We start from the raw sequence: 27,679 nt of genomic DNA, 5'->3' as shown, positions 1-27,679 counted from the left end.
TCAGCCCTGTGATAGTTCAGTGCTGTTCACCAGCATTAAAAGGCTAAATTGAAAAGTGCCTTTAAACACTTCAGCTTCGGAAGGTTTACCCCCCCTTCATGACCGGGCCATTTTTTTGCAATACGGCACTGCGTTACTTTAACTGACAATTGCGCGGTCGTGCGACAAAGTACCCAAATAAAATTGATGTCCTTTTTTTCCCCCACAAATAGAGCTTTATTTTGGTGGTATTTGATCACCTCTGCGGTTTTTTTTTTGCGCAAAAAACTAAAAAAGAGCGACAATTTTGAAATAAATAAATTAATAAATGTCTTCATTAATTTAGGCCAATATATATTCTGCTACATATTTTTGGTAAAGAAATCCCAATTAGCGTATATTGATTGGTTTGTGCAAAAGTTATAGCGTTTACTGACTACGAGACAATTTTTTTTTTTTTTTACTAGTAATGCCGTAAATCAGCAAATTCTAGTGGGACTTTTTGGGGGACCAGTGACACCGATAGTGATCAGTGCTGAAAATATGCACTGTACTAATGATACTGGCAGGGAAGGGGTTAACATCAGGAACGATCAAAGGGTTAACTGTGTTCCCTGGGAGTGCTTTCTAACTGTGTGGGAGGTGACTGGGGGGGGGGGAAGAGAGAGATTCGTGTTCCTGCTTAGCAGAAACACAGGATTTCCATCTTCCCCTCTCACAGAACGGTGATCTGATTTATTTTCCTCTCTCTGGAACGATTGCTAGGTGTCAGCGAACATCAGGTCCGCCGGACCTGCTGATTGGCTCCGGTCCAATCACAGCAGGAGACCCAGAAATGTAAATGACGTATGTAATTTGGTGCTCAAGGGCCGCCCTGCTGCAAGTGACAATCTGCTACGTGTGGCAGGTGACGTTGTGGCAAGTGAAAATCCGCAATGTGTGGCAGGTGACGTGGCAAGTGACAATCTGCTACGTGTCGCAAATGACAATACGCTACGTGTGGCAGGTGACGTCCTGGCAAGTTACAATCTACTACGTGTGGCAGGTGACGTTGTGGCAAGTGAAAATCCGCAATGTGTGGCAAGTGACGTGGCAAGTGACAATCTGCTACGTGTCGCAAATGACAATACGCTACGTGTGGCAGGTGACGTCCTGGCAAGTGACAATCTACTACGTGTGGCAGGTGACGTCCTGGCAAGTGACAATCTACTACGTGTGGCAGGTGACGTTGTGGCAAGTGAAAATCCGCAATGTGTGGCAGGTGACGTGGCAAGTGACAATCTGCTACGTGTCGCAAATGACAATACGCTACGTGTGGCAGGTGACGTCCTGGCAAGTGACAATCTACTACGTGTGGCAGGTGACGTTGTGGCAAGTGAAAATCCGCAATGTGTGGCAAGTGACGTGGCAAGTGACAATCTGCTACGTGTGGCAGATGACGTTGTGGCAAGTGACAATCTGCTACGTGTAGCAGGTGGCAAATGACAATATGCTACGTGTGGCAGGTGACGTCCTGGCAAGTGACAATCTACTACGTGTGGCAGGTGACGTTGTGGCAAGTGAAAATCCGCAATGTGTGGCAAGTGACGTGGCAAGTGACAATCTGCTACGTGTGGCAGGTGGCAAATGACAATATGCTACGTGTGGCAGGTGACGTTGTGGCAAGTGAAAATCCGCAATGTGTGGCAGGTGACGTGGCAAGTGACAATCTGCTACGCGTGGCAGGTGGCAAATGACAATATGCTACGTGTGGCAGGTGACGTTGTGGCAAGTGAAAATCCGCAATGTGTGGCAGGTGACGTGGCAAGTGACAATCTGCTACGTGTCGCAAATGACAATACGCTACGTGTGGCAGGTGACGTCCTGGCAAGTGACAATCTACTACGTGTGGCAGGTGACGTTGTGGCAAGTGAAAATCCGCAATGTGTGGCAAGTGACGTGGCAAGTGACAATCTGCTACGTGTGGCAGGTGGCAAATGACAATCTGCTACGTGTGGCAGGTGACGTTGTGGCAAGTGAAAATCCGCAATGTGTGGCAGGTGACGTGGCAAGTGACAATCTGCTACGCGTGGCAGGTGGCAAATGACAATATGCTACGTGTGGCAGGTGACGTCCTGGCAAGTGACAATCTACTACGTGTGGCAGGTGACGTTGTGGCAAGTGAAAATCCGCAATGTGTGGCAAGTGACGCGGCAAGTGACAATCTGCTACATGTGGCAGGTGGCGTTGTGGCAAGTGACAATACGCTATGTATCAGCCAGTGGCGGCTGGTGTTTTTTTCTTTTTTGGGGGGGGGGGGGGGGGGGGGGTGCATCAAACAACCAAGAATTTTTTTCATATATGTCTCGATGGAAAAAATTCGGACGTCAGCTGTGTACTAACGATTAGATTATCGTACGATCGCTTTGATGGTGTTATTTTTTGTTCGATATTCGGATCGCATATCTAGCTCTCGGCAGATACTTTCTGGAAATGATAAATCGCATTCAAACGCTGTACTCTCACCAACCCCAATGTTTCCAAGGATCTTGTGAAAACTAAGGGGCTGGGGGGGTTTATTTGCTGTACTTACAGTAAGTGACACACCCTACAGAGGTGTAAACTGATGACGATGATGAAATCTTTTCTCGCCGTGAAATGTCGCTTTGAGGTGTGATGCCCCTACCTGCAGAGAGCATGCCACGGGCGCTCTTCATCAGCAGCTGATCCAACTTGCGGAATTCTCTGTACACGTGGAGGGAGTGTTGTAAATCCCTCCCTGGTGCCGTCGGCTGTTCTGACTCCGACCCAAACAGTGTCAGATATCCGGCCCTGAAAGACACAAAAGGTGGCAGTCAACTCCCTGCAGACAATCCACATTTTATAGGCTAAAAAATAGGGCTGGGGAAATTAAAGATTAATTTAGGGTTGTCCCGATACCGATACCAGTATCGGTATCGGGACCGATACTGAGTATTTGCGGGAGTACTCGTACTCGCGCAAATACCCCCGATACCTAAATAGAATACTTTTCCCCCCCCCCGCCGCTGCCGCCGCATCGCACCGCCGCATCGAAAGCCGCCGCATGGGTTAAACGCCGTGCGGGAACATCACAGCTTTCATTTGAATAGCTGTAGTGTTCCCGCACGTATAGACACTCCCCCTTGCCCGGGATTGGATGGGTGATCGTGATCTGTCCAATCCCGAGCAAGGGGGAGTGTCTATACGCGCGGGCAAAACAGCTTTTCAAATGAATGCTGTGATTTTCTCCATGCGGCGGCGGCGAAGGTATGGGGGACATTGCTGCCAGAGGGACATTGCTGCCAGAGGGACATGGCTGCATATGTGAGGGACATGGCTAGAGGGACATTGTTAGAGGGACATGGCTAGAGGGACATGGCTGCATATGTGAGGGACATGGCTAGAGGGACATGGCTGCATATGTGAGGGACATGGCTAGAGGGACATGGCTGCATATGTGAGGGACATGGCTAAAGGGACATGGCTGCATATGTGAGGGACATGGCTGCATATGTGGGGGACATGGCTGGGGGGACATGGCTGCAATATGTGGGGGACATGGCTGCATTTGGGGACACATTTAAAAAAAGTATCGGTATTCGGTATCAGCGACTACTTGAAAAAAAGTATCGGTACTTGTACTCGGTCCTAAAAAAGTGGTATCGGGACAACCCTAGATTAATTCCTCGATTAATCTTTAATTTTTTTGATCGATCAAAATTCTTGACGTCACCGGACAGCCTGGACAGTGAGACTTTCCCTGCTGTATGCGATTAATCGAACACGAAAATTAACAGCCCTACTAACAGCCCAGTAACAGCCCTACTAAGAAAACAAGCTGCGAGACTTGAATGACTCAACATCTGCTCTGTCGGGGAATTTTATGCGGCGAATGATCCAATATCCGCCCTGCTGGTAAATGGACGGGCAGAGATTCAAACGATCGTTCTGCTGGTAACTAACGTAGTGAATGAGCCAGCATCTGCTCTGCTGGCGAATCACCTGTAGCACTACCCCCGCTGAGTTCAGATTTCCCTGGACCTCCCTCTTATTATCCTGCAGCCAGATGCTTGGGTATTTTCACACGACCAGGTGCACACTCATCCGCTCGTTATCCAATGACCAGTCCGGGGATTTGTTTTTTTGTATATATTGGTAGAACTTGGATGGGAGAAGGGATTAGTAGGATACTCTAACTATGCACAGACGAGTAGAGGAAAATGGTGATATGGATAAGTGACAATGTCAAAAAAGGCACCAACATCCCTGAAAATGGAAGTGGATAAGGGAAGTTTTTTAGGGGACTTTTTAGAGGTGCCGGTGTCTTGTCACATTCGGCTCCCCATCACAGATTGCTCCGGAAGTGACGTTCTGTCGCTGCCATCTTGCTACACCCCACACTCCTGCACAGTAATAATAGAGTGTGAAGGGGGCAAGCGGACTTCTTGTTACACCCACCGGAGTTTTAGATTTCACAGTTATTTTCAACACAAAACTGAGCTTATATGCTTAAATACAGTGGGCCGGATTCAGATGCATTGGTGTATCTTTCCAGGTGGCGTAATGTATCTCAGATAAGTTACGCCGCCGTAAATTAGGGCGCAAGTTCCGTATTCAGAAACAACTTGCGCCCTTAGTTACGGCGGCGTAACGTATGTGTGTCAGCGTAAGCCCGCCTAATTCAAATGTGGATGATGTGGGCGTGTTTTATGTATATTAACTGTGACCCCGCGTATTTGACGTTTTTTACGAACGGCGCACGCGCCGTTCGTGAAAAAATCCCAGTGCGCATGCTCGAAATTACGCCGCAAATCGTCAATGCTTTAGACGTGAACGTAACTTACGTACAGCCCAAACAACGTAAAATTTAAAAAACTCGACGCGGGAACGACGTCCATACTTAACATTAGCTACGCCTTATATAGCAGGGGTAACTTTACGCCGGGAAAAAGCCTAACGTAAACGACGTAAAAAAATGCGCTGGCCGGACGTACGTTTCTGAATCGGCGTATCTAGCTCATTTGCATATTCCTCGCGTAAATATACGGAAGCGCCACCTAGCGGCCAGCGTAAATATGCAGCCTAAGATACAACGGTGTAAGACACTTACGCCGGTCGGATCTTAGGGAAATCTATGCGTAACTGATTCTATGAATCAGTCGCATAGATACGACGCCGCACACTCAGAGATACGACGGCGTATGCAGAGATACGCCGTTGTATCTCCTTTCTGAATCCGGGCCAGTATTTGTAAATCCGACGAACTGTTTAAATGTTAAATGTGAAAATCAGAGGTGTTCTGTCACATTAACAACCATTTAAGGTCAGCAGGTTTGCTGCTGCTTTTATAAATGTAACATGTAAACAGTCCGTCGGATTTCCAAATACTGTATTTAAACACATAAGCTCCGTTTTGTGTTGAAAATAACTGTGAAATCTAAAACTCCGGTGGGTGTAACAAGATACCCGCTTGCCACCTTCTCACTCTATCATTACTGTGCAGGAGTGTGGAGTGTAGAAAGATGGCGGCGACGGAACGTCACTTCCGGAGCAATCTGTGATGGGGAGCCGAATGTGACAAGACACCGGCAAGATGAGTAATTCAAATACTACAGTATATAAAAAAATAACAAAGATTTTATTATTACATACAATACATACCGTAGTTAAAAGGTTGGCTATGCTTTATGTGCACAGGTACAGAAGAATATCTTGACTTCAAAACAGATGAAGATTAGTCACTCAACAATAACATTGGAGTGATTGTCCCAACATGTTTTGCCACTCAGGGTTTTCTCAGAGGATGTTTTAACCACTTCAGCCCCGGAGGATTTGGCTGCCCAATGACTGGGCCATTTTTTGTGATTCGGCACTGCGTTGCTTTAACTGACAATTGCGCGGTCGTGCGAAGTTACACCCAAACAAAATTGACGTCCTTTTTTCCCCATAAATAGAGCTTTCGTTTGGTGGTATTTAATCACCTCTGCGGTTTTTATTTTTTGCGCTATAAACCAAAAAAGCGACTATTTTGAAAAAAAAGCAATATTTTTTACTTTTTGCTATAATAATGCCCCTTTCACACTGGGGCGGGAGCTACACCCATTTGTCATGTTTCCCCCCCACTGTCCAATATGCCCCTTCCTATTGGACCAGTGTGAAACAGGCAGACAACAGGAGCACACTGAGCAGAGATCCATATCATCTGGTAAGAGGCTGTCTGTCTTTCTCAATAAGGAGCACGTTTGGAGCGCGATTTAAAGTGGACGTTCCCTTAGTAGCACCAAGCACTCTTCTTGGCACATTATACACTTATCGGCAACATCTGCTGGTGACGCCCATTTGCTCCACTATCCTGTCTGCTGGATATCATCCCTGTTCATTGGGGCATCCTTTGAGGATATTACACAGGCTTGTCTGATCTCTGTAATAGAGATTCATATCATCTGGTAAGAGGCTGTCTTTCTTTCTCAATAAGGAGCATGATTTTAAGTGGACATTACCTTAGTAGCACCAAGCACTCTTTTTGGCACATTATATACCTATTAGCAACATGTACTTTATAATTTGATCACAGTTTCGACATCTCTTTGATTGTTATTTATACTAGTGTATTTTTTGCTTACATTTTGAAGTTATATTTACATTTGCACACAGTTATTTTCACGAGGCGATTTAAGGAACAGCGCACCATTTTTTTATACACGTTTTCATTAGTCTAGTATTCTGACTATTGAGAGTTGCAGCAGTTCATCTTATTCACAGTAGCCAAGGGCATAAACCAGGAGTCTGAAACTGATGGCCCTCCAGCTCTGCCTGAGGGAGTTATGCTTGTAACTATTAGCATTGCAAAGCCTCATGAGACCCCTGGCATGAACCCTTTTATTTTTATTTTGTTATTATTGAAGAATATAACAGATTTGAAAAATCATGTACATGTAATATAGGGGGTCCAGTACAACACTCTTCCTTAGATCCTCAGGGGCGGGGCAGCAGTTTACCTCCCCAATCAGCTCACCACCTCCAGAGAGCCCCTGCCAAAACTATTCTTACTACAGTACCTCTCCAAACTGTGGTTTTGCATGTCCTACTTATGAGAAAATTATATTTATTATATATAATGTAATTAAAAGGAAAAATACCTTAACATGACACCGTACGTGAAGTTGAAGAGGCCATCTTCCCTCCATGTAGTTGCCGACACGTTGCTGTCATTCAGTATGGCGGACAGGTTTCTGAACATGGATCTGGTCAGGCTCGGCAAGTTCTGGTTCTGTAGATGTCTACAAAACAAATGAAAGGAATCTCCGATCAGAAATCGCTTCCGTACCCACCAATTTAAACTATACTTTTTTAAGTGGACCTAGCCAAAAAAATGCATAAAACACAGGGCGACTAACTACTGTGAATGCAACTATTGGAATGTACCAACGTCCCGATAATATGGAAGTGGAAATTAGTCTGGACTACTAGAATGGACTTTTGGCGGTACAAGTAATGAATGTAAAAAATCTATAAATATTTATTCATAAAAAAAGAGTATATGAGGAAAGATATACATAATTTCGTGGGAACAGTACATTATCAGCATATTATCTCAGTACATATTATAAAGAATAGTACAAAAAAGCTTATACTTATGCAAATATACTCATGACATAAGACTATATAGCACAGAAGAGTATATATAAACTTTTAATCCTTGGAACTGAGTTTGATATGCGGAATGGTAAGTCTTGCTTTTAGTCTCGACATGTTTCGCGTACAGGACGCTTCATCAGGAGCATAGAGTTAGGTTAAACAGGTCTCCGCATAGGTTTGTGGAAACGACCGTTAATAATAAAGTATGGTATATACAGCGTTGTTGCCTAAACAGCCTTTTGGGCATGTGTTAGTTCCTTTACTCTTTTTTATGAATACATTTTTATAGATTTTTTACATTCATTACTTGTCCCACCAAAAGTCCATTCTAGTAGTCCAGACTAATTTCCACTTCCAATTTATACTATAAGGCCACAGTGAGCTTGGTGGCCATGAAATTGGAAACTCCCACCATCCACCAGCTATGCAGGAACTCGCAATCTACTTTTTGCTCGTAATACTTACAGTTTTAGCGTGGCCTTTTCTGCTGCGGCATCATAATCTGGCAGAGTGACATTGAACATTCGCTCCATTAAAATCTTGGCGTATTTCCCAAAGTCCAACTTGTTCCTGGATTCCCAGACAACGTGGTCATAGGAGAGCGGATCCAGGAGAACGGTGACAAACCTCCCAGCCACCTGGACCTGGCAGGAATAGAGCGGGTGGCATCAGGTGACATGTGGAGGAATGGTGGTAATGACACAGATAAGGGTGACTTTGCACCATGACATCTCTACATAGTCCTAACATTCCAACCCACCCCCGGAGGAATTTGTCTGTTTGGTCCCTTTATCCTTCTTTTCTTTGAGAGATTTGTTTGTTTTCTCAGCTATAATCCCCCCAACCTTCTGGAAGATTTTCCTTAATCTGAACATATTTCAGGAGTGACGCTCTGCGAGTTTCTTTTCTCGCAAAAGGAGATTTTCCTCCTGTGAGACATGAAGGGGATTAACTGACACCAAACGAGGAGAGGAGAAGTCGGGAGAGGATTTCTTCTGACATTTCCGGTGATCTTTCCCCAATTCCGGGGTGATTGGAGAATGGCGTCCACATCGCACCATTATATCACACAACTATGCAACCATACCATACTATACAAACACACCATTACACAACCCCACTGTACAACCCCTCTGCATCATTGTATCACATAACCCCACTGTAGAACCTACAGAACCACACCGTCTCCTTGTACCACACAACCAACTTGCTCCATTCCACCACACAACTACACTACCCTACTGCACAAATGCACCATTGTACTGCACAACTGCACTCACCATTGTATCACACAACCACACTGCACCATTATGTCACAACTACACAACCCTACTGTAGGACACATCCCCACCACACAATACCATACAACTACCAGGGCTTATTTTTCTCAGAAAATAGGTGCTGGAACTCAAACACGAACACCCATACCCCCCCCCATACCCTCCAAACCAAATCAAACAGTGAGTGTGTTCAAAGTTCAGGGGTGCACTACATACATAGTGCAGAGTTTAGGAGTGCGCTACATACATAGTGCAAAGTTTAGGAGTGCGCTACATACATAGTGCAGAGTTCAAGGGTGCGCTACATACATAATTCAGAGTTCAGGAGTGCACTACATACATAGTGCAGAGTTTAGGAGTGCGCTACATACATAGTGCAGAGTTCAGGAGTGCGCTACATACATAGTGCAGAGTTCAAGGGTGTGCTACATACATAGTTCAGAGTTCAGGAGTGCACTACATACATAGTGCAGAGTTTAGGAGTGCGCTACATACATAGTGCAGAGTTCAGGAGTGCGCTACATACATAGTGTAGAGTTCAGGAGTGTGCTACATACATAGTGCAGAGTTGCACTACATATGTAGTGCAGAGTTCAGGGGTGCGTAACATACAAGCAGCTGCTTATCTCTGCATCCCCCATCCACATTTCACTTTCTCCCCTCTTCAGCTCTGACCTGTGCATACAACCCCCCTTCTGGTACTGAATGTAGGTCTGCCCCTCTCACTTGCAGGGAGTTCATCCAGTGGGGGTTTCAGGATCTGCACTGCACGGCACCTGCATCTCCCTTGTCCCCATCCTGCACTCAGTGGGAGCCACCCAGGAGGTCATATCTGTGGGAGCCGTTGGGGAACAACCTGTCACTTGTAAACACAGAAGCTGAACTTCTGTGTTTACAAGTGATAGTGGTAAGCAGGGAGCAGAGGGCCTGAGTAGGAGGTGGTGGAACTGAGTTCTACCAAGTTCCAGCTGAAAAAAAGCTCTGCAACTACAACAATCACACAAACACCACACTACTGCACCAGCATCATTATAAGAAAAACTACACAACACACCACACACAACTACAACTATACCATTATACTGTACAACTATGCAACCACCCCACATGACATCATTGTACCGCACAACCAAACCATTGCATCGTACAACCACACTGTACAAATATATAGCTCCATTAAGTCACACAACCACACTGCACTATTATATCAAGCAGCTACATTTGCGTCCTTTGTATCACACGGCACCATTATAACACAACTTCTCCACTCAAACCACACAATCTGACACAAGTATACCTACTACACACTATTGTACCTGTAGCACCCTGAAGTTTAGGCAGGGTTGCTCCTCACAAATTTACTTGTCAGGAATAGTTATCCTGGTTGATCATTAGAGATCTATTGATTTCTCCCTAAGTTTGGCCTTGTTGCAAATTTCTCTTCTACCACTAGGTGGCCGGGTACTTGGAGGTACTAGATATGAGAAGGGCAATGCAAGGTCAGGTTATGGGTTTATGGGGTATCTCAGCCAATGGACAGGGGTTTTCTTGAATTCCTTGGCCTGCTGGAAGAGCCTATATATACGGGTGGAATCAGATGATCTGTGTTCTGTGCCACCTGGACGGCTGTCTGGGTGGACATGTGTTGTATTGCCCACGCTACTAGGCTGGAGATTGGGCCTATTCCAGACACATCTGGCTGCTAGGCTGTCTGAGGGCCTATCCAGAAGCAAGAGAGCAGCATAGGGTTGGGACTGCGGCTCACAGTCCAACCAAAAATAACGGTGCTGCCGGCCAGAGAACCTGACGTGGTCAGAGGTAGAGGCAGTGACGGTGCGTCCATAAGAGGCACACCGGCGCTGTCCCCTCTCCCTGCCACCCCTCTATCACCATAGATAGATTCATGCTTGGGTCTGTTACCCTTTAGGCGTCCAATCATAGCAGAGGACGGGAGAAGACATCAAGAAGCATGGAGGACACCGCCGTGACCCGCTGCCCCACCAAGACAAGGTAAGTGCCAGGCGGACAGGGGATGCACACACTAGCAGTATTTGATGGGCACAGTGGCGGCAGTTGATGGGCACAGTAGCGGCAATTGATGGGCACAGTGGCGGCCATTGATGGGCACAGTGGCGGCCATTGATTTGCACAGTGGCGGCCATTGATGGGTTTTTTTTTCAGTTTGTTTACTCCCCCCAAAAAATTTTGAGCACCAACCGCCACTGGGTAGAGGGGAAGCTGTCTCCAGTAAGGGACTATCCACCTAATTACCAGGGACCACAGTGAGTAACTGAGGCAAGTACCGGAGCAGCATTCTCACCAACCGGGGGCGGTGAAGAATCGGGAAACTGCACTGGGTATCTAGCCAAAAAAGTTTGTTTGCATTCAAGAAGTGTCTGGTGCCCAATAACTTTACCTACTCTGCACCCTTCATGCCTCACAACCCACTACATACATGGATGCTACGTATCCAAAAAACGACAAAACACACAGCACCATAGCATCACACAACTACAGCTTGCAGAAGCTGTCTACCCACACTGTACCATTTGTAAATTACATGTGAATCTGATCTCTTCTCCAGCCTCCCTCCAGTGAAAATAATGACTTCTGCCAGGTTTTGGGTGGAGCAAAAATGATTCTTATAAAATCAGTGGAATTTTTGGGAGAGGAGAAAAAATCACCCGGGGCAGCTATGCACAGGAGGAGACATGCCGGGGATTATCATCTTCATGTCAGAAGATTAAATAAGACTCTGAGTTGCCCTTCAAAGAGACACTACATTGTGGGAAATATGGAGGCCTTAGTCTAAAAAGGCCAGTTGCCTGGCTGTCATGTTCATACCCTGACTTCAATACTCAGAGCCCCTGATCTGAAAAAGGCACGTAGGAAGGAAAAAGTACAAAGATAATCAGTATACTTGTGAATTAGGGCTGAAGCAAAAAAAGATCAGAATGACAAACTAGAATTTTCAGCAGGAGCCTGGCAATGGCAGCACCAATTTTCAGAAGAAGGAGCCTGGCAATGGCAGCACCAATTTTCAGAAGAAGGAGCCTGGCAATGGTAGCACCCATATTTGTCTCCAGAGAGGTTCCCTTTAATGCTTTCCAAATTGAGATGTGTTATTGGTGCAGCCTGGGAAGGTGTGGTGCTCCAGTGGATGGTAGCACTGGCTGGGCTCCGAGGGGGCCAGGAATGGATAGGATTACCACTTACGGTCACATGACAAAATCCTGGTGTGCGGAACGGCTCGGGTGACTAAATTTCCAAACGGCCATTCAGGGACAACCCGCCCACCCCCCCCCCCCCCCCCCGCCACCACGCGAAAAAAAAGATTTTGACAGTTTTCGGAAGAACAAAAGCAAACAGTGGTCACTAGTTTGGACAGTTTGTCACCTTCATTACTGTTCTACCACTTGTGCCACCTTCTTCTTCATTACTGTCCCTTACTTGTGCCACTATCTTCTTCATTACTGTCCCCTACTTGTGTCACCTTCTTCTTCATTACTGTCCCCTACTTGTGCCACTATCTTCTTCATTACTGTCCCCTACTTGTGTCACCTTCTTCTTCATTACTGTCCTCTACTTGTGTCACCTTCTTCTTCATTACTGTCCCCTACTTGTGCCACTATCTTCTTCATTACTGTCCCCTACTTGTGTCACCTTCTACATTACTGTCCCCTACTTGTGCCACCTTCTTCTTCATTACTGTCCCCTACTTGTGTCACCTTCTTCTTCATTACTGTCCTCTACTTGTGTCACCTTCTTCTTCATTACTGTCCCCTACTTGTGTCACCTTCTTCTTCATTACTGTTCCCTCAGTTGTTGTCCCCCTGTGTCACTTTCATATCACCCACTTGTCAGCTTCATTACTGTCCTTCAGTGCCCCCACGTGTGCCACCTTCTTCTTCATTACTGTCCCCTACTTGTGCCACCTTCTTCTTCATTACTGTCCCCTACTTGTGTCACCTTCTATATTACTGTCCCCTACTTGTGCCACCTTCTTCTTCATTATTGTCCCCTACTTGTGCCACCTTCTTCTTCATTACTGTCCCCTACTTGTGTCACCTTCTTCTTCATTACTGTCCCCTACTTGTGTCACCTTCTTCTTCATTACTGTCCCCTACTTGTGTCACCTTCTTCTTCATTACTGTCCCCTACTTGTGTCACCTTCTTCTTCATTACTGTCCCCTACTTGTGTCACCTTCTTCTTCATTACTGTCCCCTACTTGTGTCACCTTCTTCTTCATTACTGTCCCCTACTTGTGTCACCTTCTTCTTCATTACTGTCCCCTACTTGTGTCACCTTCTTCTTCATTACTGTCCCCTATTAGTATCACCTTCTTCATTACTGTGCCCTACTTGTGTCACCTTCTTCTTCATTACTGTCCCCTACTTGTGTCACCTTCTTCTTCATTACTGTTCCCTACTTGTGTCACCTTCTTCTTCATTACTGTCCCCTACTTGTGTCACCTTCTTCTTCATTACTGTTCCCTACTTGTGTCACCTTCTTCTTCATTACTGTTCCCTCAGTTGTTGTCCTCCTGTGTCAACCTTCATTGTCCCCCTGTGTCACCTTCATTGTCCCCCTCGTCTTCTAATATGCCCTCTGGTAAATGGTTGTCCACTGGTATGTCTGGGGTCCCTCAGACTGTCGAGCGGGCCACGGCCACAGGCAGGAGGAGGAGAAGTCGGGCAGCCATGGATCTGAGCCAGAGCCAGTCAGCACTGCAGATGCCACCGGACGGTGGGCTGCGGGCGCCAGAGAAAGAGGTGGTTTGAGATACTGGAGTGAAGAAGATCACACCAGTCCCTCTAAGTCATTCTGAGCACTGGAGAAGGAGGAGGTGGGTGGAGACACCAGTCACAGTGCAGTACTAGGTGCACTCTGAGTCTCTGACTGACGCCACTGGTTGCTAGATGCCAAGCAGCCCTAGCAACCAGTTCCGACAATCAGTTAGTAGGGTGGCTGTATCCTCTATTTCATTCCGGGACACTGTATTGTCCCGGAATGAAGGTGCCCGGGACCCAGGACACACATGGGATAGTCCCGGGCAATCCGGGACATGTGGGCACCCCAGGAACGACATATCCATTATTGAGAGTGTATAGGTGACCCATACATGCCACCAGCCTGGTCACACCAATCTGTCATATTACAGGAATGTATGAAGCAAACCTAACAATCATGGCTGCCACTCAGTGTCACCTTCTATTGTCCTTGGTGACTGGACCCGCTCTGAACGAAGTACAATTGACACTTACTGTGAACACGTCTCCATGTTTGGCTTTCATGCGTGTCAGGAAGGCAGCCGCGTCTCTCCCGAATTCTAGTGCGTGACCCAACCATGGGATGAGTCCACGGTCCAGTGGGGGCTCCTTCTTCCTCCTGCAAAGACATAAAACAACATTCAGGATTTGTGGCTGCATCTCACTTTTACCTTCTAGACCCAAACAAGCCATCCCAACATGGGTCTGTACATGAGGCCGGACACCAGGAACGGCTACGTACATCACACTGGACACAGCTCCGTACATCAGACCAGACATGGGTCTGTACATGAGGCCGGACACCAGGAACCGCTACGTACATCACACTGGACACAGCTCCGTACATCAGACCAGACATGGCGTTGTACATTACACCGGACATTGCTGCATTCAGACTAGACATGACTTTGTACATCCCACTGGACACCAAGAACAGCTCCTTACATCAGTGGTTCCCAACCTCAGTCCTCAAGTACCCCCAAGGGGCCATGTTTTGGGAATTTCCCTTAGATAAAATAGCTCTTATCAATACCATGTCATTGATATTGATTTACAGCAGCTGTGCAATGTAAAGGAAAACCAGAAAACATGGCCCGTTGGGGGTACTTGAGGACTGAGGTTGAGAACCACTGCCGTACATCACACCAGACATGTGGCACAGTTCTGTACATCAAACCAGACACCAGACATGGCTCTGCACATCACCCTGGACTAGGGTTGCCACCCCATCCTTTTAAAACCAAACACATTAATTACAAAGGTTTGGAGGCTAATTTAATGTAGATAAGGCACTAAGTGAGTTTAATCACCACCTTAATCCATACCTCTCAACTTTATGAGATGGGAATGAGGGACACCTATCAGCAAAAATATGCAGGCATAGGACACACCCCTTGCCACTCCCCCTTAAAGGAGAATTGTACAAAAAAACAAGGGCCTAGATTTACATAGTTAGTCAGGTTGAAAAAAGACACAAGTCCATCCAGTTCAACCACAAAAAAATAAACAAACAAAATAAAAAACACAATACAATCCCATACACCCAACTCCATACCCACAGTTGATCCAGAGGAAGACAAAAAACCCCAGCAGCGCATGATCCAATTTGCTACAGCAGGGGAAAAAATTCCCTCCTGATCCCCCGAGAGGCAATCGGATTTACCCCGGATCAACTTTACCTACAAATCTTAGTACTCAGTTATTTTATGTACATTTAGGAAAGAATCCAGGCCTTTCTTAAAGCAATCTACTGAGCTGGCCAGAACCACCTCTGGAGGGAGTCTATTCCACATTTTCACAGCTCTTACTGTGAAAAAACCTTTCCGTATTTGGAGGTGAAATCTCTTTTCCTCTAGATGTAAAGAGTGCCCCCTCTCAAAGGGCTTACGACGGCGCAATGCCATGTACGCCGTCGTAAGTCCTAATCTGGGCCGCCGTATCTATGCGACTGATTCTTAGAATCAGTTACGCATAGATATCCATTAGATCCGACAGGCGTAAGGCTCTTACGCTGTCGGATCTTAAATGCAATTTTTTTTTTTGCCGCTAGGTGTCGCCTCCGTCGTTTTCCCCGTTGAGTATGCAAATTAGCTAGATACGTGAATTCCCGAACGTACGCGCGGTTGACGCAGTGAAGTTACAACGTTTACGTTAGGTTTGCGCGGCGTAAAGTTGCCCCTGCTATATGAGGGGCAACCAATGTTAAGTATGGCCATCGTTCCCGCGTCGAAATTTATAAATTTACGTAGTTTGCGTAAGTCGTACGTGAATGGTGCTGGACACCATTTACGTTCACGTCGAAACCAATGACGTCCTTGCGACGTCATTTGAAGCAATGCACCCTGAGATATTTTCCGGACGGCGCATGCGCAGTACGTTCGGCGCGGGAACGCGCTTAATTTAAATGCTCCACGCCCCCTACCCGGCTAATTTGAATTAGGCGGGCTTGCGCCGGGTGATTTACGCTACGCCGCCGCAACTTTACAGGCAAGTTCTTTGTGAATAAAGCACTTGCCTGTAAAACTTGCGGCGGCGTAACACCCATCTACGAGAATCTGGGCCAAGATTGGTAAACCCACAAGTGCTTTTTTACCACTACTATTCCTTTATATTGGCTTTTTGAATTTACCCACGCAGCAATTTAGAAATCGGATGAAAGGTTTAGCACCGAGAAACACTTTTTGATAAAAAGTGCATTTTATATACATCTATATAGATCAGACCAAAAATGAGGGACAAATGGGGAGGAATGAGGGACATTGCTCCAAATCAGGGACAGTCCCTCGAAATCCGGGACAGTTGGGAGCTATGGACTAGGCAGAGTGGACAACAGGATGGTAGCCGTCCTGTTCTGCCTTATGGTAGTCATTGTGGTCAGAATCCCATTTGGTTTGTGGAGGCCACTCCATGAGGTCATATGTGTGACGGCTGAGCGGAGGGAAGGAAACCCCAGATGGTAATGGCTCATCTGCCCACACACAGGAATATGTGACATCTCTGTGACCCCCCGTGGGTGAAATGATGACGGTTTTGACACTGAGGAAGCCCCGAGACGGAGGGGGGATTTCAGCAGATTCTCCTCTCTGTTGGAGGAGGTGACCCCTCTGGATTTCAACTCTGTTGTGGGATGTTCACTGTAATATGGAACCATAGGTGTGCGCAGCCTATTGCATTAGGGTGTGCACCCCAAAGCCCAAACACACACTACCGATCACTCACGATGTTCATTCAGAAAGGGAAGGGGCCGGTAAATTACATATTTACTGGCCCCTTCCCCACTCCTATAACATCCCAGCAGCAACAGCCGATAGGAGAGGAGGGAAGTTGGCAGCACAGCGGGGGGGAAGATGGGAGCTAGGGCAGTAGGGGGAATCTGTGCTGCACAGGGTGAATAGGGTGTGCCTGGGCACACCTGCCACACCCTGTGCGCACGCTTATGTATGGATCCTCAAATTATATACATGCACCCCCCAATATCTGCCCTCATCCAGTAATGCCATTCTACACGTTACCCCTCATTAAAGGAAACCTGTCAGGTCTATCCTGATCCTAGTGCTGTACATCAGATTGAAACAATGTAGAAATCAACACTTCTAATTTTACATGCAAATTGCTGCTAATAATAATAAGCAGTGGAAAATAATATTTTTTTTATCTGCTAATAAATGTGTAACTCTAACAGAAGTTACAGCATTACTCTACAATGTTACAACATCCAGTCCCTTTAGGTCAGTTATCCACACTCTTTGAACACTGTTCTTCCAGGTAGGTTATCAGCACTCACCTGTTCCTCCTAAATTATCTGCAACCCTTTGCGTGCAGCACCTCTAGGTAAGTTATCCCCACCCTTTGCTTGCAGCGCCTCTAGGTAAGTTATCCCCACCCTTTGCGTGTAGCCCCTCTAGGTAAGTTATCCCCACCCTTTGCGTGCAGCGCCTCTAGGTAAGTTATCCCCACCCTTTGCGTGCAGTGCCTCTAGGTAAGTTATCCACACCCTTTGCGTGCAGCCCCTCTAGGTAAGTTATCCACACCCTTTGCGTGCAGCCCCTCTAGGTAAGTTATCCACACCCTTTGCGTGCAGTCCTTCTAGGTAAGTTTTCCGCACCCTTTGCGTGCAGCCCCTCTAGGTAAGTTATCCCCACCCTTTGCTTGCAGCGCCTCTAGGTAAGTTATCCCCACCCTTTGCGTGCAGCCCCTCTAGGTAAGTTATCCACACCCTTTGCGTGCAGCCCCTCTAGGTAAGTTATCCACATCCTTTGCGTGCAGTCCTTCTAGGTAAGTTTTCCGCACCCTTTGCGTGCAGCCCCTCTAGGTAAGTTTTCCGCACCCTTTGCGTGCAGCCCCTCTAGGTAAGTTTTCCGCACCCTTTGCGTGCAGCCCCTCTAGGTAAGTTATCCACACCCTTTGCGTGCAGCCCCTCTAGGTAAGTTTTCCGCACCCTTTGCGTGCAGCCCCTCTAGGTAAATTGTCCGCACCCTTTGCGTTCAGCCCTTCTAGGTAAGTTATCCCCACCCTTTGCATGGAGCCCCTCTAGGTAAGTTATCCCAACCCTTTGCGTGCAGCCCCTCTAGGTAAGTTATCCACACCCTTTGTGTGCAGTCCTTCTAGGTAAGTTTTCCGCACCCTTTGTGTTCACCCTTCTAGGTAAGTTATCCCCACCCTTTGCATGGAGCCCCTCTAGGTAAGTTATTCTCCACCCTTTGCGTGCAGACGCTGTAGGTAAGTTATCCACAACTCTTTGCGTACATTCGCTCTAGGTAAGTTATCGGTAGTACACACACACACACACAGTCCCTCCAGGTAAGTTATTAACACTCTTTGCACATAGTCCCTCAAGGTAATTAATCTGTAGTCTATACACAGTCCCTTCTAGCAGGTTATCAGCACTCACCTGCTCATCCTACTTATCTGCAACCTTTTCACACAATTCCAGGTAGGTTGTCCTCAGTCCACACACAGTCTCTTCAGGTAAGTTTTCCATACTCCTTACCTGTACTTAGTCTCTCCAGGTATCTGCGCTTTTTACATAGTCCTTCTAGGGAAGTTATCTGCTGTTCCCACACAAAGCCACCCCGGGGAGGAGACCAGCACTCACCTTCACACAGTCCCCCCAGGTAATTTATCAGCAGTCACCTTCACACAGTCCCCCCAGGTAGGTGATCAGCACTTACCGTCACACAGCCCCCCCCAGGTAGGTGATCAGCAGTCACCTTCACACAGTCCCCCCAGGTAGGTGATCAGCACTTACCGTCACACAGCCCCCCCCAGGTAGGTGATCAGCAGTCACCTTCACACAGTCCCCCCCAGGTAGGTGATCAGCACTTACCTTCACACAGTCCTCCCAGGTAATTTATCAGCAGTCACCTTCACACAGTCCCCCCAGGTAGGTGATCAGCACTTACCGTCACACAGTCCCCCCCCCAGGTAGGTGATCAGCAGTCACCTTCACACAGTCCCCCCCCCCCCCAGGTAGGTGATCAGCACTCACCTGTTCCTCCGCAGGAAGGCAGCCCAGATGAGCACAGGGATGAGGATGAGCCAGAGGAGGACAGAGCTGGAACTCATCGTTCTCGGAGGAGGCAGAGCTGGAAGTGGAGTCAGCAGACTCTCATCCTCTGTATATATATATAGGAGGGGGGCGTGGACTCCAAATTCCACAAACACTGCCAGGATCTGAAGGGGGTCATCCTCTCCACCATTATGTGAACACAGCAGAGGCAGCTGAACACTCCACTTTTTAATTATAAGCAGCACACATACTGAGTGATGGAGGGATAGGCAGGAGATATCCTACACCCTCACAAACTATGAGTTTGTGTTGTCCTTTAAAGGAGGCCTCTGACCCAAGCTGGCCAGGTTCCCCCAGATTTAATGAGCTCAGTGACCATATGGCGCCATCTGCTTTGGTAGATGGATATACAAATGCTGTTCCCACCCAACGTGAGTGCCATTGTGATGCAGCACAAGGCGACCGCCATATCTGCTGTCGACAAATAAAATAAGACAAATTAGGAACTCCGCCTCTTATCTCTACTGTATATGGTGGCTCATGCTTGGAGGTCATCATGCCTGAGCTCAGCAATGACTACAAACACGTCCTTCAGCTATGTGAATTGTGGCCAGAAGACACAATATACAGATTCTGCCCTGTGTAAGGAACAAAGGTCCGCCAGAGTGCCTAACCGAGCCCCAGACAGCTGTAAAAACCTGACAGGGGTCCTGATCCTTCCCCAAATCCACCCTTAACAAAAAAAAAAATTTGGGCTGACATACATTTTAATAATGAGCATCTGTCCTTGAGGTAGGGAATCCAGGAACACTCTGCTCCACCAGGGGCAGATCCAAGTGGGGCAATTTGAAAATAGTGAGGGAGCGGCCAGTGGATGAGCGGGCGGGCAGGCCAGTAACTGGGCCAGTGGGTAAGCGGGCGGGCAGGCCAGTGAGTGGGCCAGTGGGTGAGCGGGCGGGCAGGCCAGTGAGTGGGCCAGTGGGTGAGCGGGCAGGTAGGCCAGTGAGTGGGTGGGCGGGTGGGCAGGCAAGTAACAATCCGCATCTGAAGGCAGGTGACGTAGTCTCTCCATATAATAAATATATGAAGAATTTCTGTGACATAAGGCGACCTCCCTAATGGATATAATGCAGCCCCCATGGATAGACATACTGGCCCAGATTCAGATACAATTGTGTATCTATCGGCGGGCGTAACGTATCTCATACGTTACGCCGCCGTAACTTAGGGCGCAAGTTCCGTATTCATAAAGAACTTGCGCCCTAAGTTACGGCGGCGTAGCGTATGTGGTCTGGCGTAAGCCCGCCTAAATCAAATGTGGATGATGTGGGCGTGTTTTATTCAAATTAATTGTGACCCCCACGTATTTGACGTTTTTTACGAACGGCGCATGCGCCGTCCGTGAACGTTTCCAAGTTCCAAATTACGCCGCAAACTGTCAATGCTTTCGACGTGAACGTAATTTACGTACAGCCCTATTCGCGAACGACTTACGTAAACAACGTAAAATACGACGCTGTTCGGTCATTTCCGACGTCCATACTTAACATGACTTACCCCTGTTTTATGAGGGGTAACTTTACGCCGGAAAAAGCCTTACGCAAACGACGTAAAAAAAACTTTTAAATCTACAACTCCAACCCAGAAGCTGGAGCTTCTGATGCCTCAACAATGCATAATCCAGAAAATAAATAGTCGGCACCCAGGATAAATGTAAAAAGCGGTCTTCCTTTTATTGAATTATGCTGTAAAAACAACCAACGCGTTTCAGCCATCAATGACTAAGGCTTGACGGCCGAAAGACGTTGGTAGTTTTTACAATTGTAATTAATGCAATTCAATAAAAGTAGGGCTGTTACTGATCAAAAATTTTCTGTTCGATTAATCTTTTTTTTTTTTTAATCGATTAATCGACTAATTTCGATTAATTATAACGCACATACAGATCCAACTACTTTTAGCTGATCTCCTTGCAGGCTGATTACCAGTGCAGCTACCGACCACTGGGAAAATGGATAGCAGGATACAAAAAACACACAAAGGCCGCGCTCGTTGGGAATAGCATTAAAACTTTTATAGTCTTCAAGTAGGTAACCAAATAAATATTGCACTGGAGATAAAATCGATGTAGCTACATAAACTGTAAAAATGGTGCGAGTAATACCAAACGGTATCAAAAGCAGTCATAAAAACCTGTAGCTAGGTATGATACTGGTAAAAAAATGTGTACAACAATACCACTGCTGAATCCAGATGAGGAGAGGTTAACATCAGTCCGTCGGCATGTAGATGTCCCGTGAAGGGAACTATCACAACTCCCAGTGGATGGTTGTAGAATCCCAGGTTGACAGAGGGAAGTGATAGAGGGAAGTGTAACAGCCCTTGCGTGTGGCAAATAGTAAGGTCCCGCCGGCATGCAGATATGAAGGCACAGCAAAGGAGCCCTTCAGATGGACACGGCAAGCCCCGCCGGTGTCCGTGACGTTACTGGATCTCCGACAGAACTCCCTGAAGGCCCAGAAGCCGGCGGAGAGGTGAGTACCAACCAAAAGAATTTTAATCGATCAAAAATATTTTGATCGATCAAAAAATTTTTTAAGATTAATCGATTAATTAAAAGTTAATTTGCACAGCCCTAAATAAAAGGAAGACTGTTTTTTGAATTTATCCTGGGTGCAGACTATTTCTGGATGCCCCCGGGAATAATGACCGAACAAAGATGGCTCCTTCCTTCTGGAGAGAAAAGCAGATAAAAGCATTGTCAGGGGCAGTACTGGGATAGTTATAGATACCTGAAAGGGTTACACTGACACATTACTGAGCTTGTATGGAGTTATCAATGATGCATATCAATAATTGCATACAGGAAGCAGCCATCAGTGACTCGTCATTAGAGAACCCCCCCCCCCCCCCCATCACAATGTTACATGACTGCTATGGATCATGGCTGGTGTTCCGTACACCTAACACTGGTCCCATCGCCCAGCACGTGGTTCAGCCAATACCCGATCCACACACAGGCTCTGTTGCTGCCATGCTTATACAACTTTCTCATTGATCAGAAGGGGCCTCATCTCCATCCTATGGAGTCATTCCAGCCGCCATCCTGGAATAATGACATTTGGTTGACAACTATTGTTGGTTTCCGGAAGTCCTGGGAGGTGCTGATGGGGGAACATAGTATTTGTTATTATTCCTGATTTTCCATCCAACATTAATTTTAGCTAAGCCCCCTCTTCGTTTATCATAACAAAGTCCTCAGTCTGCGTCGCGTGTTTACGGAGGAAATAAACAACTTGTTGACGGAGCGATGACCGGCGAGTAATCTCATGTGGAAATCTGAGACCTGACCGGATCATGTCCCAGGAATGTCGGCGAAAATAGTCATGAGATTAATTTCCCTGATTTACGTGAATTATGGATTTCTCTCTAGATACGGGAGGACGATACGCTGCGAACAGAGGAAGAAGCCTTGAGTTTCCCCCATCTCGTTCCCCTGCCATACATCTCAGGATATTGGAAGCTTATTGCAGAGACTTCCCAGCTTGTTGGACAATTCGGGGGCCCAGGCAGACCTATCTGCTCATTACGCGGACTAACCCCCCAAGGGCCAAGGTGGGCTTGGACATCATGGTGAAATATGACCAAATGAGACACATGGAGTATGAACAGTGTAAACGCAACTCAGGTGCCTCAAGAGAACCTGTGGGTACCAAACCACTGTGGAGTACACACCATCCGGTATGGTACCAGGGTGGAGCAGATGAACATGTGCCCCCACCTTCCCATTACCACCCCAGAACCAGCAATGTAACTGAGCAGAGGGGAGATGGTAAATTGCACTGGCTGGTTAATGACAGGTTCTCTTGAAAGGATTTAGGAATGTTCCCCTCTGTGTAGTTTGTGGCCCCAACATGTGTCAGGAGGCGGCTGGATGGGGTCAGATATTTCACCTGTGGATCTCAGTGTGTGGCCAATTAGTCTTTATCAGCATCTCCGCATCCTGAGCGGCTGCCAATCTTCATCCAGCGAAAACAAATCCTGAACCTTTCACTATCCTGTACTCCAGTCTATGCCATCCCTCCTCCACCTGACCATAGATCTAATTACCCCACCTATATACCACTGTACCCCCACAAATCCTTTACTTAACTCACTCATACCTCCATTTACACCTCCACTATATCCCATCTTACCTTAACCTTCTAAACCACTGCCTTATCTACCCAACCATCCCTTCACCTACCTGGCCATGAATCTAATGACCCTGCCGTACCTCCACCTACCCCACTGTAGTTCCACTCACTCCAGCATACCTCTACTATATTCTGCCATCCCTCCACCTTTTCCTCTGTACCGTTAAATTATCTTTACACTTCTCTTGTTATTTTTTTTTTATCTTTACACTACTCCTTCACCTGCCCTGCAATACCTCCACCTACCCCATGGGAATTTGTCAGGATGTATAAAGTGACACCTCCTGGTACAGGATCCACCCAACTTCGAGACTGGACAATGAAGAAGCAGCAGAACATTGACGACCTCTGACCTGCAGTGGTGGATCAAGGCAACAGGGGAGCATAGTGTACTATATTCTACCAAATGTTGACCTACCTTACTTAACCTTCACCTACCCCACTGTACCTCAACCAACCCTATCTGACTTTCACCTACCCCATTGTACCTCCACCTACCCTACCTCTTCTATATTCCACCGAACCCCCACCTACCCTACCACTTCTTTACCTATCCTGCTAAACCTTCCATCTACCCCAATGTACCGCCACCAACCTCACCCAACTTCCACGCACCTTATCGTACCTCTACCCATCCCACCACTTCTTTATTGACCCATCTGTACTTCTAAATACCCAACTGGTCTTCCACGTACCCTGCCATACCTCAACCAACCCCACCATACCTAAATGCTTTGATATACCTTTATCTACCCCAAAGTTCCTTCTCTTACCCCACCATACTTCCACCATAGTGCCACCTTCCCCATAACTCCTGTACCTAGCATACCAATCCTCAACCTCCACCACCACCGCTCTGCCTACCCCACAACTCATCTATCTACTTCACCTACACTGCCACTCTTCTACCTCCCTCAACATTCATCCATCTATATGACCACGGTTTTACCTACCCCACACCCCCCCTCCCTTTACTCATTTTGCCATCCTTCCCCCTACCCCACCATTCCACTATCCATCCCAGCACTCTTCCACTTTCCCCCACTACCCACACCTACTCCAACACCCCTATCTACCCCACTACCCCTCCACCTATCCAACCACACCTCGACCTACTTCACCAGCCCACCACCTACCCTACCCCACCACCATTTAATCTACTCCACCAGTCCTTCAACCCCCCACCTACTTGAACACCCCTCCACCTCCCCCACCACTCTTCGATCTACCCCACTACCGTCCCACCTACTCCACCAATCTTCAACCATCTTCATCTACCCCACCATTTCTCCACCTACACCACCACTCCTTTACATTCTCCACCAATCCTTCACCTCCCCAGAACCCCACTACCCACCCCACCTCACTTCCACCAATCAGCTGCCTATCCTGCCACCCCTCTACCTCCCCTATATCACTAACTAGCCCACTATTTCTCTACCTACCTCACCACTCCCCCTACCCCACCACTCCTCTGCCTAAACTGCTTCCCCTCCACCCACCCACCACAACTCTGCAGTACCTACCCCATTACTCCTCTACCTACCTTTCCATCCCTTCACTTACCCCACCACACCTCTCCACATACCCTGCCATCCCTCTACTTACCCCACTCTACCTGTTAATACTGCACTGTACTGATACCTATTCCACCACCCCTTCATCTACCCTGCCACTCCTCTATCTATTCCACCACTCCTCCCTCTGTCCACCACTTCTCTTTCTAATCTGCCATCCCATTACCTACCCCTCCATTCCTACACCTACCCTGCCACTCCTCTACCTTCCCCTTTACTCTCTTACCTACCCCCTTTACCTAGCAACATCATCCCTCCTCTACCTATCCTACCACTCTTCCACCTACCCTGTCACTCCTCTCCTCTACTTCACTCCCCCCACCTCCCCTACAAACCCTCCATCTCCTCCACTACCCCTCCACCTACCCCTCCTGTTTTTTCACCTACTTCGCCACGCCTACCCTGCTACTCTTCCACCCACCCTACTGCTTTTTTCCTACCCCAGCAATTCTCCACCTTTCCCGTTACCCCTCAACTTACTCCACCACTTCTCCGCCTACCTCATTATTCCTCTACTTATTCCACCACCCCTCCACCTGCTCCACCACTCCTCCACCTACCTTGCCAACCCTCCACCTACCCAGCCAAACCTTTTTATGCTCTACTGTACAGATACCTATCCCATTGTACCTCTACCTACTCCATTTTCCTTCACTTACCCCACCAATCCACCTACTCTGTCACTTGAATTCACACAGGCTCCCCAAAATTGGACAATAGAAGACTGAAAAAACGCTGCGTGGTCTGATGAGTCTCGATTTCAGCTGCGACATTCAGATAGTGTTGTCACAATTTAGTGTAAACAACATGAAAGCATGGATCCATCCTGGCTTGTATCAACAGGTCATTCTGTTGGTGGTGTAATGGTGTGGGGGATCTTGGCACACTTTTTGCCCCTTAGTATCAAGCACAGAGTAGATGATGTAAAGCAAGGTCGGAGCAATGCTAGCATGATAGCCTGAGAAAATTGATGACAAGTAACGCGTAGTGGTCCAGGGTTGATGTCTATTACTATCTGGCAGTGGTAGGACAAATTGGACTCAATGGGCAAGTGGCAGCTGCCATCTGTATCATTTGTATTAGGCAGTTCTCAGTCAGGGTTCTGTGAAATCCTAGGGTTCCTCCAGAGGATGCTGGGGGTTCCTTAAACTGTGGCTAATTGACCTTGCGTTTGATGGTGCCTGGATTGTTCTGGAACCAGTGTCACTTGCCAGAGCCGGCTGCATGACACCAATAATTTGTTTAGCTGTCTGTAAAGGAACGCATTCTGACCGTTACCGTAAAGGGCATTCTTGCAAAAGGGGTGCATTAAGAGAAGCATTTTTCCAACTGGCCACCAATGTAAAAGATCATTTTCCCACTGGCCACTAATGTAGGGAACATTCTTCCCATTGGCCACCAATGTAAGCAGCATTCTTACATCTGGCCACCAATGTAAAGGAGCATTTTCCCACTGGTCACTAATGTAGGGAACATTCTTCCCATTGGCCACCAATGTAAGTATCAATCTTCCCACTGGCCACTATTGTAAGATTCAATCTTCCCACTGCCCACCATTGTAAGATTCAATCTTCCCACTGCCCACCATTGTAAGATTCAATCTTCCCACTGGCCACTATTGTAAGATTCAATCTTCCCACTGGCCACCATTGTAAGATTCAATCTTCCCACTGGCCACCATTGTAAGGTGCATTTTTCCAACTGGCCACTAATATAAGGTTCAGTCTTCCCATTTGCTGTGCATATTTTAAGGGTGAAACAGTTGAGAAAGGCTGGTATAGGGGTTTCATCATTACGTAGACCTGAATGTCTGAGAACTATATAATCTTAAACCATATAATTTATTCCATCTGAACCCTCCGATCATCACCCCACTACACGGCACCTCACTGAGCGATGCTCCAGAGTGATAAGACCAAAGGGCCCAGGATGGGTCGCGTACATTCCAGGGTATATATCTCCAGTTCGCCATCTATACTCTCTGCTCCCCATAAATAAATTCTCCATCTGGAAATGATTGCTCCTCATCTCCTAATTGCCTATAAAGCATTCCTATAAAACCTGTCGGAGGGAAATATTTCTCATATATCAGATTCTGTGTCAGAACTGCTGAGTACGATGTGCAGAGACGCTGTGCGGGGGAGAGCGCGCATTTCCACACACAGCTTACTGGAATGCAATTATTAATTTTATTATTAATAAAGAATCGGTAAAGGGAGAAATCCCAAACTCTATCGCTGTTCAGATAAACTAAGACCACGACTCAAAATGAATTTACATCTTCCTTTTTAGCGCAATTAGATGCAAAACATTAAATATGTGGAATGTTGGAAAGTAAAAAGGACTGATTATGTTCTTTAATTGTATCTCATTGTGTGTGTTCTACCTGAACTGTCTACAGTGCAATGCAAAATAGTTATTTCTTTGATATTTGCTGTGATATCTCAGCCTGGTGTCTATGGTGTGTATTGTGCATTATATCACACAGTAAAATGTATATAGTATTGTACATTGTGGTTGGTTTAGCAGAGTGCACATCTGTGGCCCCCTCCCGACCAAAGTACCTGGTAACTGTCAATGTCCATTATCTGAGCGTTATCTGATCTGCTCTTCTTGCCTCTTCTCCTGGTTAAACATTATGAGCTAGATTCACGTAGGACTTACGCCGACGTATCTCGAAATCCGCAGCGTAAGTAAATTATTATTAGTCAATTATTATTCTGCACTGAC

General features: G+C 46.9%; 1 protein-coding gene across 2 annotated transcripts in view; it reads right to left on the bottom strand.

Annotated features, from left to right (window-relative positions):
- Positions 1-19,256, bottom strand: part of PTGIS (prostaglandin I2 synthase) — a 28,023-nt gene extending 8,767 nt beyond the window's left edge. For both annotated transcript variants that reach the window (XM_040330859.1, XM_040330860.1), the window contains exons 1-5: positions 19,156-19,256; positions 14,163-14,286; positions 8,083-8,261; positions 7,119-7,259; positions 2,645-2,790 (exon numbers count right to left, since the gene is read on the bottom strand). In XM_040330859.1, the coding sequence (XP_040186793.1) occupies positions 2,645-2,790; positions 7,119-7,259; positions 8,083-8,261; positions 14,163-14,286; positions 19,156-19,232 (667 nt within the window). In that variant the 5' untranslated portion in view covers positions 19,233-19,256. The remainder of the gene's footprint in view (positions 1-2,644; positions 2,791-7,118; positions 7,260-8,082; positions 8,262-14,162; positions 14,287-19,155) is intronic.
- Between the last annotated feature and the right edge of the window lie 8,423 nt (positions 19,257-27,679).

The sequence above is a fragment of the Rana temporaria genome, chromosome 12 (genome assembly GCF_905171775.1).
Source record: "Rana temporaria chromosome 12, aRanTem1.1, whole genome shotgun sequence".
Taxonomy (NCBI): Eukaryota; Metazoa; Chordata; class Amphibia; order Anura; family Ranidae; genus Rana; species Rana temporaria.
The sequence above is the reverse complement of the archived record's forward strand: the minus strand, read 5'-3'. Positions and strand labels throughout refer to the sequence as shown.